General features: G+C 47.3%; 1 protein-coding gene across 2 annotated transcripts in view; it reads right to left on the reverse strand.

Annotated features, from left to right (window-relative positions):
* The window catches only part of PARVG (parvin gamma), a 28,965-nt gene extending 19,563 nt beyond the window's left edge, over positions 1-9,402 (reverse strand). Inside the window, exons 1-3 of one of the 2 annotated variants that reach the window (XM_031941029.1) lie at positions 9,153-9,402; positions 5,906-6,000; positions 78-142 (exon numbers count right to left, since the gene is read on the reverse strand). In XM_031941029.1, coding sequence (XP_031796889.1) covers positions 78-142; positions 5,906-5,984 — 144 coding nt within the window. In that variant the 5' untranslated portion in view covers positions 5,985-6,000; positions 9,153-9,402. The remainder of the gene's footprint in view (positions 1-77; positions 143-5,905; positions 6,001-9,152) is intronic. The other variant, XM_031941028.1, reaches the window with a different exon arrangement.
* Positions 9,403-15,812: the final 6,410 nt, after the last annotated feature.

The following is a 15,812-nucleotide window of genomic DNA, read 5'->3' on the forward strand; positions in this document are numbered from 1 at the left end:
TACAGCCCATACTTCTAGCTTTGTTTATAAGCCTAGCCCTGGTGAGGGAAAAGCAAATGAAAGGAAATGCATTTTACCTTTTGTAGCTCTTCGAATTTTGAATTCTTTCGAGAATCAGGCTGTAAATATTTCTTTTTTTCTCCTGTAAATAAAAACATGCATTATATATGACAGTTCTGGGGCCATTGACCTTGGGGAAACCCCTTAACTCTTCGGGAATTCAGCTGTGTCTGGTTTTTATCGGTAAACTGAAAGCGCTGGATTGTAAACGATGGAAAACATCAAGAGAACTTGGGTCATCAAGATCATACCATTGTCCAAACTCTTCCTGGGCACTACTTGCCCCTGGTTCCTCAGTCAGCTCTTCAGAATAAAGGGTCTGGAGGCTGAATGGTAGCTCAAGAGTCAATGAAGAATCGGGAGGCAATGAAGGGCTCCATTTTTCCAGACCTTTGGCGCCATGTTTGTCTAGAGCTGACCTTGGGATCCCAAGACCAGAGCCCAGTTTACCGCTGGTGTGACTTTGGACAAATCACCTCTGTGACTATTTCCTCGTGTGGACCTGATTGATCAGGAAGCTTTTATGGGACTTCTACTCTGCATCAGACACAGTTCTAGGTAATCAAGAGGCAACCACAAAACAGGAAGCATCTTGATCTTCTAAGAGTTTATATAACACAGAAGATGACAAGTTCTGATATAAGTAGATGCAGAATAAATGCAAATCAGCACAAAGCAGTTAGATACTAGGTAGTTTGGGAGGGAAGGGGGAGCCAGCAGTTGGAGGGAACAAGCTTTAGAAAGAAAAGGCATCAAAACTGGGCCCCCTAGCCCCAAATTCCCCAGTGTGGGCCATTCAGACTAAACTGTTATAGGGAAATGCTTAACAAGAGTGCCTTACGGCATAAATGATGTTAACCTGAGGTTTTCTAGGTCAACATTGAGCCCCACAGGGTCCTTTCCTACACTGGTACAAGGAAGGAAAGGGAGGAGGTCATGAGGCAGGAATGGCAGCCAGTGCTGATGGACGATGACAGAAGGAATGCCATGGGCAAGGAACTCGGGGGCCATTTGGGGGCAACCCCTAAAGTCGTGGTTGGTGTCATTTATCCCAAGGCAGCCAGCTGTAATGGGGTGGGCAGCCGGACTCAGCCTCAGGAAGGCTGGGATTCAAGCCCACTCCGGACACCTCTGTAGGAGAAGTCACAGAGAATGGGGCTGGCCTGCATTGAAGAAGGGGCTTCTTCCCTATCCCCTCTGCTGGGCCAGAGGCCTCTCTGTGTCCCAAGCAGGGCAGCCAATAAGTTCTTGCCATATCTCGCTTGGAAGGCAGAGGAAGTGACATAGGAACTGCCCCTCTGAACCGCACTCTGGCCAACGAGGAAATGAATCGTTGCTCAAGAAGAGACAGTTCTGGGGAGGAAGTGAGACTTTGGCTGAGTGGGTGTGAAAGGAGGAGGGAAAGTTGGGCAGGGGCCCAACAGGGGAAAATCAAGTGAAAATGGCTGTGAATAATGTGGCCTTTTATGGATCATGAAGCTCTCCCTGTACCCCTCAAGGCAGGTACAACAAGTATAGATTAGGAAACTGAGGCTTAAAAAGGCTAGTGGATGTTGGGCTAGTAGTCTAGGCTCAAGTGTTCTGCTCTGCATTTTGTGTTCTATCCACTTTACCAAGTGAGGAAAGAGGGGGATCACTGTGCAGAGACAAGGGTTTATCAAGAAAATTCACATCAGACTGTCCTGTATTCTATGGTACTTTCCAGCTCTGACCATTCCAGCTCTGAGCTCCCTCCCAGCTCTGACATCCCCTGTTCTAAACTCTCTCCCAGCCCTGACATCCCCTGTGCTAAGCCCCCTCCCAGCTCTGACACCCCCTGTTCTAAGCTCCCTTCCAGTTCTGACATTCACTGTTCTTAGATCCTTCCCAGCTCTCCTATCTCCCAGGTCTCTGTTCTTTGGTCCATTGATCTCCCTGCAGTTAGGCTTTCTCTCCCATTAGTGTGTGGACTTTGTTGCCTAGGAAAGGAAGCAGGAACTTGCTGTTTGATAAGAATTTTTAGTGAAGGCAAAAATCAATGAGACTTAAGGGACTTTTCCTTTAAGAAAACTTTGTTTAATTCTAATTTTGTGCTGATTAAAGCGCATTTAAAGGATTAGCTCACTCTTGCTTTGCCTCTTCAGCTGCCTGTGGAAACTCAATTACAGACAAGAGATTTGGGCTTGATTAAAACTTAGAGAAAGGCTGGGGAATGTGAGCGAATTTCAGGGGTTCGGGGAGTGGGGTTTAGCCAGCTGTGATCACAGAAATCCGCAGCTGGAAGGAGCCTCCCAGGTCTCCTGGGCCAAGCTCTGCCCTTCACAGATGAACTGACTGAGGCTAGCAAAGGGAAAGGGGGTGCCTCAGGTCAGAAAGGAAGTGGAGGTAAAGCTGGGATGAGAAGTCCCATCTTCTCCTGACTCCCAAGCTCTCCCCAAAGCTTACACTGTGTTGTAGTGTGTGTGTGTGTGTGTGTGTGTGTGTGTGTGTGCGCACATGCGCATGATCCTTCTTACCAAGATCTTACAGGGACCAGGTTATATATTGTGATGATCTGAACCCCAAACTTCTGAACTGATGATATTTGACTCAGTCCATATCCGAGCCCTTTCTCCAGCATCTTGAACAAGTAGCCCTCCCCAGCCCTATTTCAAAGGCTTCCAAGGAGCAGGGAGCCAGAGACAGGGAGCTCACTCCCTCCCAAAACAGCACTCTGTCTTTCTGTCTCTGTTTCTATCTGTCTTTGTTTCTGACTCTCTGTGTCATGCTATTTCTCTGTCTATCTCTATCTCTGTCTTTGTCTCTATCTTGTCTCTCTGTCTGCCTCTCTCTGTCTCTCTGTCTCTGTCTTTCTGTCTCTGTCTCTGTTTCTGTCTCTCTGTTTCTGTCTCTTTGTCTGTCTGTCTCTCTCTGTGTCTTCTCTCTCTCTCTTTATGACTCTCTCTCTCTCCTCTCTCTCTCTCTGTCTCTTCACTCTCTCCTCTTTCTCTCTTTCTGTCTCTTCTCTCTCTCTCCTCTTTCTCTCTCTCTGTCTCTTCTCTCTCTCTCTCTCCTCTTTCTCTCTGTCTCTCTCTGTCTCTTCTCTCTCTCTGTCTCTCTCTTCTCCCCTTCTCTCTCTTCTCTCTCTCTGTCTCTATGTTTCTCTCTCTCTCGCTTTCTCTCTCTGTCTCTGTCTATGTTTCTCTCTCTCTCGTTTTCTCTCTCTGTCTCTCTGTCTCTGTCTGTTTCTCTCTCTCTCTCCTCTTTCTCTGTCTCTGTCTCTCTCTTACAAGATACTTGCCCTCAAGAAAAATACAATTTAATTTAATACCCCTTTCTGAGATGTAACTCAGATCTCAGAAAACATGATTTTATTTGTTATTAATCATCCTCTTCTTCCAGGAATCCTTACCATAATCCAGCTGTTTATGTTATCCCTCAATTTGCCTCATTTTCATTTTGGTCATGTTGTGTGCTTTCTTCTTTCTTCTTCCCTTCTCCCATTGGAATATAAGTTCCTTGTGGACAAGTGCATAACTCACTCTCTCACACTCACACTCTCTCTCTCTCTCTCTCTCTCTCTCTCTCTCTCTCTCTCTCTCTCTCTCTCTCTCTCTCTCTCTCCCCCCCCCCCGGTTCTTTCCTAGGAATCCACCAAATCAAAGCCCATCCCTCTTTTCAGAACAATCCTTCAGAGAGTTGAAGACAAGGAGACCTGGGGCTACACACTTCTGTCTGGATAGGGGAGGGTCTCTCCCCAGAACATGGCTTGAAAAGAGATGAAAACCAAAGTGTTTTCATTTGGAGAAAGCCAGAGGACAGCAGCATTCCAGACTCTCAACACCTCAAAGCTAGAAGGGGCCTGGGCAGCCATCCAAGCCAGTGTCTCCATCTTTAAACCATGACATGGAATCTTCCACCCTCTGCTGAGTCACTCCCATAGGGCAGGTTCACTATCAGTCAATCAATAGGTATTTATTAAGCATGTGGGTGCCAGGCACTGTGCCAAGCCCCGGAGATACAAAGGAGATACAAAAGGAGATACAAAGAGAAAAAAGCATCAGCCCTCAAGAAGCTTACACGGTCCAAAACATTCTCCAAACAGCCTCCAAAGTAATTTTCCCCAAGCGCAGATCTGACCATGGCACTCCCTTACTCTATAAATTCCAGTGGCTCCCTATTACCTCTAGGAAGAAATTTGAACATTTCTGCTTGGCTTTTCCAGCTCTTCCCAATCTGGCCCCGTTCTGTCTCTCCACACTCACTGTACATCATACTCCTTTGGACCCGCTAAGGTCTGGCCAAAGTGACTTCATCTCTGTTTTTCACATAGGATATTCCATCTCCAGCCTCCATATTTTTGCACTGACAGTCCCCCATATTGGGGAGATTCCCCAATTAATAGCTTTAATTCTCACTTTTAGCTCTTCACTTCTAGCTTTTCCTACCTTTCCTCACCCTGCCTCAACTTCTAGTATTGTCCCTCTCAAATTTTCTTTTGGCTGAGGCAATTGGGGTTAAGTGACTTGCCCAGGGTCACTCTGTTAGGAGGTATTAAGTGTCTGAATCCGGATTTGAACTCGGGTCCTCCTGACTTCAGGGCCAGCACTCTATCCACTGCACCATCTAGCTCCGCCCAGTATTGATTTTGAATTGATTCTTCTTAATTTCTGGACTAATCAAGAATTTATATTATATGAAAAGTTTGTATTAAAATTATTCTCCAGGAAAATACAAAGTGAGTATTAGATAAAGAAAGGCCAGAAATCACTGAGAGAATGATTTGGGAGGTGGGAGAGCATCTATATCCCTTGTTTCCATGACTAGGAAAGTTAGAGAGAAAAAAGAAAGAGAATAAGTCTCTTTATACTGCTTACTGTGTGTCAGGCATTATGCCAAATATGATCTCATTTGAGCTTCACCATAACCCTGGGAAGTAAGTGCTCTTATTATTCCATTTTACAGTCAGGGAAACCGAGGTTAAGTGCCTCACTCAGAGTCACATAGTTAGAGAGTGATTCAGGCTGGTTTCAAATTCAGGTCTTCCTGATTCCAGGCCCAGAATTTTACCCAATGCACCACCTAGCTGCCCTATATGTACTTGTGATCATCTTATTTGTCAGTAGTCAGAGACATCTTTGTCCAAAGAGCTTTGACAGCCTAAAAGAAAAAATATGTGAAAACACGAACACACGTTCACTCACATATACACATGGACACATGTACATAAACACATTTATTCTGTCCACATTGTTCCTTTCCATAGAAAAATAATATATACATATTATATACACCTAGACATTACATACATATATACATAGAATATGCACTCAGTGAATAATTAATTCATTGATTGATTCTATTTGCTCTCATTCATTTGCTCAATAGAATGGGAACTCTCTCAAAGAATGGGATTGTTTCATTTGTCACATTTTTATCCTTGTGTCTGGCACATATTAATTATTCACTGAGCCATATTATGTACCTACTATGTGCCAGAGTAGGTACATAATATGGCCTCAATGAATAATTAATTCATTGATTGATTCTATCACAGAAGAGAGTATGTACCTATATAAGCATACCCAGAATAAATACCCAAGGAATGACTACTGATGAGAGAGGGAGGTCAGTAGCTTTGGCGGGGATCAGGGAAAAGATGGGGCTTCACGATGGTTTCAGGAAATGGCTCGTCCCATTCTGGGACAGGTCTAATTGTTAGGAAGTTCTTGTTGGCATCTCCCCACATTTGGTCCTGGCTCTGCCCACTGGGAGCCAAGCAGATCCAGGCTAAGTCTTCCCACAGCCTCCATGTCTATCGAGTGACCCCATTTCCAGGACTCGATCCCATTGCACTGTAGCCCCAACCACCTCACCAAACTTCTACCTTGAGCCAGTTCTTCCACAGGCAGGGCTTCCACATTGGTAGGGAGCTGCAGAAGGTTGTAGATACACTCTGACTCCATTGTCTTCTTGGGTCCCCTAAAAAACCCAAAAGGAAAAAGCCTTCAGTGTGGATGCAGACCCCTGAAGGAGGCTGGGGCAGTTCAGGAAGAGTCTCCCAAGAGCCGAGTTCTGCAGAAAGTGATCTGGTCATCAGACTTAGCTACTAAGAGACCTCAAGGGGTGGCGTCTTTATCAATGAAGCATCTTAGAATCCCAGGATCTCTGAGCTGGGAAGGACTAGTTCAAGCTGCCTGAGCCCACCAGCCTCACTTTAGAGAGGAGGAAACATGCTTTAGGGAGGAAAAAGGTTCATTAGCCACACTCAGATGCCTGGAGGTGCATGATCTAGGGACTGATTCAGAGCAGCAAGTCTGAAGCCAGGGAGTCTGTTCTCATTCTCATTTATTAAGGTGAAGGTTCAAGGGACAAAAATAAGTAAAACACTGGTACAGAAAGAAAGGAAGACCTGTCTGATGGCTCTGCTCTCTCCTACTGGTTTGCAGACTCCTTGAGATCTACAAGGATTTCCAGTTCAGGCCAGCTCTCTTAGACAAGAGTTCTTAACCTCCCATCCTAAATTCTGCTAAGTCAAGGCCATTATTCTTTTAAATCCCATGACCTCCAGGCTTTCAGGGGTTTGTTTTCAATTAAATTTTAGTTTATTTATTAAATATTTTTCCAGTTACATTTAAAACAATTTTTACAATTTTTTTAAGTTTCAGATTCTCTCCTTTATCCCCACTCCCAGCCCCCCATTAAGAAACCACTTATGAAGTCATACAAAACATTTTCATTAAAGTCATGTTATATAAGAAAACCTAGATCTCCCACCCTAATAAAAAATTGTTGAGAGAGAAAGAGAGAGAGAGAGAGAGAGAGAGAGAGAGAGAGAGAGAGAAGAAGAAGAAGAAGAAGAAGAAGAAGAAGAAGAAGAAGAAGAAGAAGAAGAAGAAGAAGAAGAAGAAGAAGAAGAGAGACAGAGAGAGAGAGACAGAGAGAGAGAAAGAGAGAGAGAGAGAGAGAGAGAGAGAGAGGACACAATCAGTTCCTTCTCTGGATATGGATATTTTTCATCACAAGTCCTTCAGAGGATCATTGTTCTGCTAAAAATAGCAAAGTCATTCGCAGCACAGAACATTGCTATTACTTTGTATACAGTGCCTTTCACTTTGCTTGATTTCATGGAGGACTTTCCAGGGCTTTTTCCTGAGAGCATCCTGCTCATCATTTCCCACAGAACAATAATATTCCATGATAATCACATGCCACAGTTTATTCAGCCCTTCCCTAACTGATGGGCATCCAGGGACTTGTTTTCACACAAGCGTCTAGGACCCCTCACTTAGACCCTTCTGCAGAGCCTGAGCCCCATACTAAGGACAGCCAATCACTTGGCTCCTTCTGAGCTTTGGATAGAGTGAGAACAGAGGCAGAACCAGACCATCTAGTTTCGCTGTAATTGTACAGGAGACCCTGGCCAAGTCAGGAGCCCTCTCTGGGGCTCAGTTTCCTCATCTAGGAAAGAGAATAAGACCAAATGACTTCTAGGGTCCCTTCAAGCTCAGACATTCTGGCCCTCTCTTTGGGAAGGGTGAGCAGACTTAGACTTCAGCCTAGTCCTTCTTCCTGTTTTTAGCAGTTTATTTACTCTTGAGAGTGGAATTCCTCTTTCCTCCTTTCTCTTCAATCTGCCTTCCTTCCTCCCCTCTCCCTTTTCTCCTTTTTTTCTGTCTCTCCCTCTGTCTCTGTCTCTGTCTCCCTGTCTCTGTCTCAGTCTCTTCCCCTGTCTCTGTCTCTGTGTCTCTGTCTCTGTCTCTCCCCCTGTCTCTCTCCCTGTCTCTGTCTCTGTCTCTGTCTCTGTCTCTGTCTCCTGAATCTGCAGTCTCTTCCCTTCTCTGTCTCTGTCTCTGGTCTTGCTTCTCTCCCCTGTCTCTCCTGTCTCTGTCTTGTCTCTGTCTCAAGTCTCTGGAAATCTCTGTCTCTTCTCTCCCTGTTCTCTCCCGATCTCTCCCTGTCTTGTTCTCCTGTCGTCTCAGTCTCTTCCCCTGTCTCTGTCTCTGTGTCTCTGTCTCTGTCTCTCCCCCTGTCTCTCTCCCTGTCTCTGTCTCTGTCTCTGTCTCTGTCTCTGTCTCCCTGTCTCTGTCTCAGTCTGTCTCTGCCTCTCCTTCCCGCTCTCTCCCCCTCATTTTGACTCTCCCCGGCCTCCCGAAGCCCGAGCAGGCAGCAGACCCCGACCTGCGGACCCGGCCTCAAGCGCCGTCATTGCCTGCCTCTCACACCGCCTGGGATGCCCCGGGACCACGGCCCGGAGTCCAGGGAGGCTGGATCTCATGGGGCCGGGCCCGAGCTCGCGCACGCGCACACCCTTTTCCAGGAGGGGAGACAATGGCACCAATTTATCCCTTCGCGAGCCGGCATCTGTTACTTGCTGATCAGCAGCTCCCGGCGGGGCTGATGAGTCTATGCCCGGCTGGAAGGACGGAGAAGAGCCTCCCGCTGCTGCGGGGGGAGGGGAGAGGGGCTGGGGGAGGGGGAGTCTGAAAAAGAGACACAGAAGCTTGGGGGGGGGAGACCCGCCGGGGATGCCCCGCAGGCTGTGAGGGGGACGGGAGGGTAGATCGTGCTCCAGCGGCCTCCCTCCCATGAGCCAGTGGGAAAACTGGTGCCCACGGAGCAGGCAGCGAGAAAGGGCCCTTCCCGGAGCTGCCCAACAGAGGAGCGCCTGAGCCAAGCATGAACCCCGAGCTTCCCGACTCCCCAGCAGTGCTCTCCCCACTAATCCCCCCTCCCCCCTCTGCTGCAGTCCCTCCTGTCTCAGGCTCTGCCCCCCCCCAGAAATGCGACCCCTCCCCTCCCCCACCTCCTGTTTCCTCCCTGCACCTCGCAGCCCCTCCCTTTTCCACCCTCCTCTCCTAGCCCTCAAATGCAAGTTCTGGGGCCGGCCCAGCCCTGAGCCCCCAGAGGTAGCGCATAAACCGAGTACAAAGTGGGGCTTAGTGGATCTGCCTTCAGCCATCCCCGCTGGGGATCCTCCCTGGCCAGGAGAAATCTCAGGTCCAGAGATGCTCAGTAACTTATTTAACATCACACAGCCCTTAAGCGGCAGAAGGAGGATTAGAATCCAGGCCCCACAGTCTCACCAGCTGCCGCTACTGCCCAGGAAGGGGCTGGAAACATGAGCAACTTACCTTTCTGGGAGCTCTGGCCCCAGAGGAAGCCGAGGCAAAAGCTGGAGGGAGCTCGGGGGGAGCGGGCAGCTCTGGGGGAGCGGGGGGCTCTCCTGGCCCTTACAAACGGGACCCCCAGGCCAGGGGGGGCTCCGAGCGAGCAGGGCCACCCCAGCGGAAGTCCCAGCCAGGCTTGTGGTGGCACACACTCGCTTTCGAACTGCTCACTTCCTCCCACAGCCCTGCAGACAGGGCTCCTGACGTCAATCAGTCAGTCAGTCCCCAGCCTGCTTCTCTCCCCAAGGTCCCAGGGCCGTAGGGGGCCGGAGCAGGGTGGTGTAAGGGAGCTGGCTGCAAAGGAAGCCCACACCCCTGCAGAGGGCACTGCCCTGGGGAGGGCAGGGGTCCTGGCGCGGGGCCTGCCCCTAGAGGGTTGAGACCTCAGCAGCCACTGCCTCTCCATGACCCGGCTTCCTTTTCTATGAAATGAGGTCGTGGGAATAGTTTCTCTCTGAGATCCTCCCAGCCCTGATACCCCCTGGTCTAAGCCCCCTCCCAGCTCTGACATCCCCTGTTCTAAGCCCCCTCCCAGCTCTGACATTTCATTTCCAGGCACTCTAGCGCTGAGAGGAAGAGCCAGAAGCTAAGACAAGTGTCAGGAAGTACCATCCTGGTCGAGACAGCCTGAATCCTGTAGCTGGGGTGTATGTGGGGGGGGGGTGATCATAGATGAAGGACCCCCCAGGAGCAGACCAGGAGAGGGAGCACTGGGTATGACTATGGACTTTCTCACCTACATTCAGCCCCCAGGGTCAGAGCCATGACCTGCTGGGACATTGAGGCAAGGGAAGTATGAGGATCAGCAGACTTAGGAGTCTCCTGACTGAGCCCAAGGAAATGCCAGCACCCACAAGAACTGGACTGGGGTCACTGCACAGGTCATGAGGTCCTAGAACCAAGCCCATCCCTTTCGTTTTACAGAGGAGGGAACTGAAGCTCAGAGAGGCAAACAGGCTTGTCCAGAGTCATCCAGAATAAATACAGGCAGCCAAGTGACATAGAAGTGAGGATCCTGGATCTGGACTTAGCAAGACCAGAGTTCACATCCTCACTCAAACACTCACCAGCTGCATGACCTTGTCATACATGACCAAGTTACTTAACCTCTGCCTCAGTTTCTCCATCTGTAAAATGGGGATTATAATAACACTGACCAGCAAATGAGATACTGTTGTAAAATCCTTGGCCAATCTTGTAGCACTGTGTAAATGGCAGCTATTATTATTATTTTGAGGTATCCTTCCTTTTTCCAAGTCCAGAGCTCTGTTCACTACATTTTGCTTTGTTAAGGTAAAAAGGTACCCTTTCTCCACTCTATGGCTGGGGTATTGGGAGGGGGAAGGATTGGTAGCTGGGCTCTGCCAGTGGCTTCTAGGAGAGCTGGTTTCTTCAGAAGGAGCCCAGATCTTGCTACCCTGGGAATCCAAGATGGCGGCAGATCCCTCCACTGGATCCTCAAGGAGGACTCTGGGTTCTGCCTTCTGTTACCTCCCACTTCCCCAACCAAGTCTTCCCTACGTAAACCTGTTCCTTCAGCCAGGACTGACATGGCCATTGACAAAGCACTTTACCCTCATTGTCTCCTTCTGGTCAGGAGACTGGAAGCTCCCTGAAGGCAGGGACTGTCTCACTCTGGTCCTGGTATCCCCAGCGCCTAACCTGGCCTACTGAAGGCTCTTAACAAATGTCTCTGGGTGAAGGATCTGGTGATCAGAGCTTTCAAAGATCACCACCACCATCCCAGAGTCAGTTAATCAATCAGCATTTATTAAGCACCAACGATGAATCAGGCTAAACACACAAAGAATGAAACAATCCCTACTCTGGAGAAGCTTACATTCTAATGGGAGAGACAAGTGCACACACGTACAGGAACACAAATCAATCCAAGATTGCTTATTATTTTAGGGAGCATTAGCAGTTGGGAAATGGGAAACAGATCCAGGTAGAATGCAGAGAAGGTGGAGGGGAGGGTGTACATTGTGGGTATCCAGGACAACCTGAGCACAGGAGGTGAAAGATGGAGGGAGGAATGGGGAGAACCAGTCCGGCTAGGTCCCAGAGTGCAGGAAAGGCAGTGTGCCTTTCAAGCTTCTGCCCCAGCTCCTAAGGAAGGAAATCTGAGCCTGTGTATGGAATTGTGCTACCTGGAGTGGCCAAACAGAGAGAGGGTGGAGACGGGAGCGAGCCCATGTGTGAAGCCACTGCAAAGGGATTGGATAAACAAGGCAGCTTTCTGGAACATTGTGATTTTCACACCCAAGGGTGCAGATTGGGAGGGAGGTGTACTAAAAAGCTATTTGAAAAAGTAAGAAAATGAGAGCAGGAAGATCGAGAAAATGAATGTTTGCATCCTTCTGAGACCTGGCTTCTCTTCTCTTCCCCCTCCAAAGAGCATTTATTAAGCAACTATTGTATGCCAGGTGCTGGGGATGCAAGGAAGCAAGGAAAGCTGTCCCTGACCTCAAGAAGCTTACACTCTACTAGGAGAGACATCTTGCATGAAGGTAAGAAAATACAAGGTAGATGGAAAGAGGAATGGACACTAACAATGGAGAATGGGGGCATCTGAGAATGTTTCCTGTTGAAGGATGCTTCCCTGAGCTGAGGCTCATTGGGAAATAAGGATTGGAAGTGAAGGTAAGGAGGGAACACCTTCTCAGGGACAGCTTCTATAAATGCATAAAGGGAAGGGTTTCCATGTTTTAATTTGGGGAAGTGATTAGGCCAGTGTGAAAGGAAGGATCATTTGAGTTATTGAAAAGAGGCATCCAGAAAGCAGTAGGCAATCCAGTGCTGGAGATCTGGAGAAGGAGCAAGATTAAACATATGGACTTGGGAATCACCTAGGAAGAAAAAATAGTTGAAACCATGACAGATAATGAAAACACAAGGGGAGAGAGTGTAGAGAAGAGGAGAAGGCCCAAGAAAGAGCTCTTGAGGGGAACTCATGGTTTGGAAAAATTCAACAGCACAAATGTAAGGATGGACAAAGTGGGGAGAGAGAAAGTTGATGCAGACTTGGGAATTTGCAGGGCATTTGAGACTGAAGGGTGAGTAAGTTTACACAGTTCAGCCATGAAGCCCAAGGTTGGGAGGGAAGGAAGGAAGGAAGGAAGGACGGAAGGAAGGAAGGAAGGAAGGAAGGAAGGAAGGAAGGAAGGAAGGAAGGAAGGAAGGAAGGAAGGAAGGAAAGAAGGAAGGAAGGAAGGAAGGAAGGAAGGAAAGAAGGAAGGAAAGGAGGGAGAGAGGGAGGGAAGAAGGGAAAGGAGGGAGCGAGGGAAGGAAGGGCATAGACATAGACAGAGAATAGACAATAGGGAACCAGCCCAATTAAGGAGTTGGAGCAAGGATGGGATTTGGGGTCGAGAAGCCCTTTCATAGTGGCTTGAGAGAGAGGCTCCCTCTCCTCAGAGGTTTGTGTTCCAAGACTGGAGGACCACTTGTCAGGGAGATTTGAATTAGATTGGTTGGCCCCTGAGAGCCTTTTAAATACTGATATAGACCTCTAAGGTGTTGCTCTTGACTTTATTTGTGTCATGGACCCTTTGGACAGTTTATCTAGTGAAGCCTGTGGTCACTTCCCAGAATAATGCTTTTAAATGCATAGGAAACCAATGATACCAAAATAAATACATAAAAAATTTTTTTTAATCAACTCCTGCTCTAGGAGACTTGTTTCACACCTTGAACTTGGGATTTCAGCTCTTGCCTCCTTGTCATCGGGTAGACCGTCCTCCATGTCTGGGATGCCCCACTCCTCGTTTCCTCCTGAGAAACTTCTGCTCTCTCCAAGTCTCAGCTCAAAGACCACCTCCTATAGGAAGCCTTTACTAGGCTCAGCCTTTTCAGATGACCTTGTATCTACTTTATTGTTTAGATGCTAGAATATAAGCTCCTTTAGGGGAAAGCAGGGACTCAATAAATGCTTATTGTATTGGACTAGAAGTTTAGAGTGAAGATGAGGAAGGTTTTCTAGACCTAGAGAATAATAGAAGTGAAGGAAAGGGTGTGAATAGGGGTTGGAACATTGTTCCTTTTGACAATTAGCGTGAACTAAGGCTAAAAGCTTGTCCAGGACTGAAACAAAACTTTGTTTTTTTTTTAAAGCTTATTTGATCTTGACTCATGAGGCTTAGGAGCTCACTGTGTAATACCCATTCTCCTAGAGGCTACAGGTTCTAGAACCCCAGGAACTCAGTATGGGAAGGACCTTGGATAGCGTCCAGTCTGAAGAAGCTATCTCATCCCAGGAGGGAGAAACTGGAGTGGCTCCTGCCACTTTGGGCCAGCTCTGGTTGGGAGAATTTTCCCTTCTACCACGTTTGCAATTTCTGTCCCTTGTTCCTGAGGCCAAGCAGCCCAATCTGATGCCCACTGCCAGACAGTGCTTTGGATCTGCAAAGACATCAAACACGCTCCCCCCCCACCCCGAGCCTGTTCTCCTTCAGAACTTTAATATTGAAAACACATAAAATGACAAACCCCTCTTTAGCCACAAACGACAAAGAACAAACCCTACAAGGGCACCATGGAGAAAAAGGATGAGCTTGATCAGAAGTAAAGATGAGAGGCTTCCTACAGGGCTTGAAGGAAAAGATAAGCCCCCAGTTTTTGCTCTTAACCGACAGGACATCTGCTTTTCTCCCCAACAATGCTAATCCTGGATTGTTTAGAAGAGAGAGCTTGTGATGTTTGGAGCAAGCAGATCTTAAGGAACATAGCAAGCAACATCTGCTTGAGATGAATTTGATCAATGCTTGCAAGGTAGTTAGTCTTGCGAGAGCTGAGCACACTTCTGGCCACCCAGATTAAACATGTGTTCTGCTCCTCAAGAAGAGAAGGACATTTCACAATGAGCACCTCAGGGTCACCACATAAACTTCAAGGAAGTGACTCATCGGATCCGTATAAATAAAGAGGAGGCAGGAGCTATCCAACTTTATTCAGCTCCTGGTCTGCCATATTTCCTCTCATTCCCTCCTAATTTCATTTCAGTCAGAGGCACCTGAGGTATTCCTGTCTTATCTTTATTTCTCATGCATTTCTCAAGTTCATTCATTTCAGATCCAAAGAAAGGAGCAAATGCCATGGGCCATGACTTCATAGTGATTATTAGGTCTTTATTAGAATAAATAACATACTGTAACCTTCCATGCGATTAAAATTTGCACCAAGCATTTCCTTGAGACTCAGAGCTTGGAAAGCTTATTCTTTAACAGAGTAGCCCTACCAGCACCTGCCCAGGACAACATCTGACAAATACATCCAGTGTTTTGTCTACCTTTTTTAAGTATCCAGAAAAGGATACAGCTAAGTGGAATAGTTGATATAATACTGGTCTTGGAATCAGGAAGATGCGTCTTCCTGAGTTCAAATCCAGTCTCAGACATAAATTAGCTGTGTGACTCTAAGCAAGCCACTTAACCCTGCACAGCCTCAGTTTCCTCATTTGTAAAATGACCCCGAAAAAGGAATGGCAAATCAGTCTGCTTTCTTTGCCAAGAAAATCCAAATGGGGTCATGAAGAGTAAGACACAATTGAACAAAAACAGTATCCAGAAATCCAGAGTAAACTTGTTTTTTTCATTTTAAAAAAGTAGAAAAGATTAAAAATAGATTTGACACCCCAAATACCAAGTTTCTTTATAGAAGGAATAGAAAAGAATCCCAAAGAGCTCATCTGTATCATATCCCAAGTTTATAGGACTTTAGGGCAGGGCAAGGTCCAGGGTACGGAGCTCACTCCAATACTGTGTGATTATTGGGAGACAGAAGCTAGGGCAAACTCCATTCATCCAGCAGGAGGAATAGATATATCTGACATAAGGAGCTGCACTGAACAAGGCTTTTTCAGATTTTCAGGCATCCAGCAAAAGAAAAAAGAAGATTCTTCAGCTTTGCTAGTTTGAGGAAACCCAGCATGCCCACTCCCAGGCACAGATGGAAGAGTCCAACTTTCCTAAAGGAAATGGTGGGGAGAAGAAGCACTGTATTTCAACTCGGGTTTAATAATAGTCCAAGATGCATATTATGAAATGAAAAGGTGGCGTGACTTAGCTGAGTCAGGCTCTTTATCAAGAAGCCCTTGGTTCAAATGTCATATGATTTTTTTTTATTGCAGCAGGCAGAAGGAAGAAAGGGAAAGAGGGAAGGCAGGCAGGAGGGAGGGAGTGAGGAAAGGAGAAAGGGAGGGAGAAAGGGAGAAAGGGAGAAAGGAAGGAAGGAAGGAAGGAAGGAAGGAAGGAAGGAAGGAAGGAAGGAAGGAAGGAAGAAAGGGAAGGAGAGAGGGAGGGAGGAAGATAGAGAGGGAGGAAGGGAAGAAGGAAAGAAGGAAGGAAGAAAAGGAGAAGGGGAGGGAGGAAGGATAGAAGAAAAGGAGAAAAGGAGGGAAAGAGGAAAGGAGGGAGGGAGGAAGGGAAGGAGGAAGGAGGAAGGAAGGAAGGAAAAGGAGGGAAGGAATGCTTATGAGATGTTCAACAACTTGCCTCAGCAGTTTGAGGGGAATCATCCACTCATTGAGTGAAGACATCTCTTCCCCATCTCACACACTCCTAGCCTCCTCATCCATATGAGATGCCAGGGGAGAAACTCCCAGTTTTATTCAACAACTCCTTTTTT

This window comes from Sarcophilus harrisii, chromosome 5 (assembly GCF_902635505.1).
Source record: "Sarcophilus harrisii chromosome 5, mSarHar1.11, whole genome shotgun sequence".
Lineage (NCBI taxonomy): Eukaryota > Metazoa > Chordata > Mammalia > Dasyuromorphia > Dasyuridae > Sarcophilus > Sarcophilus harrisii.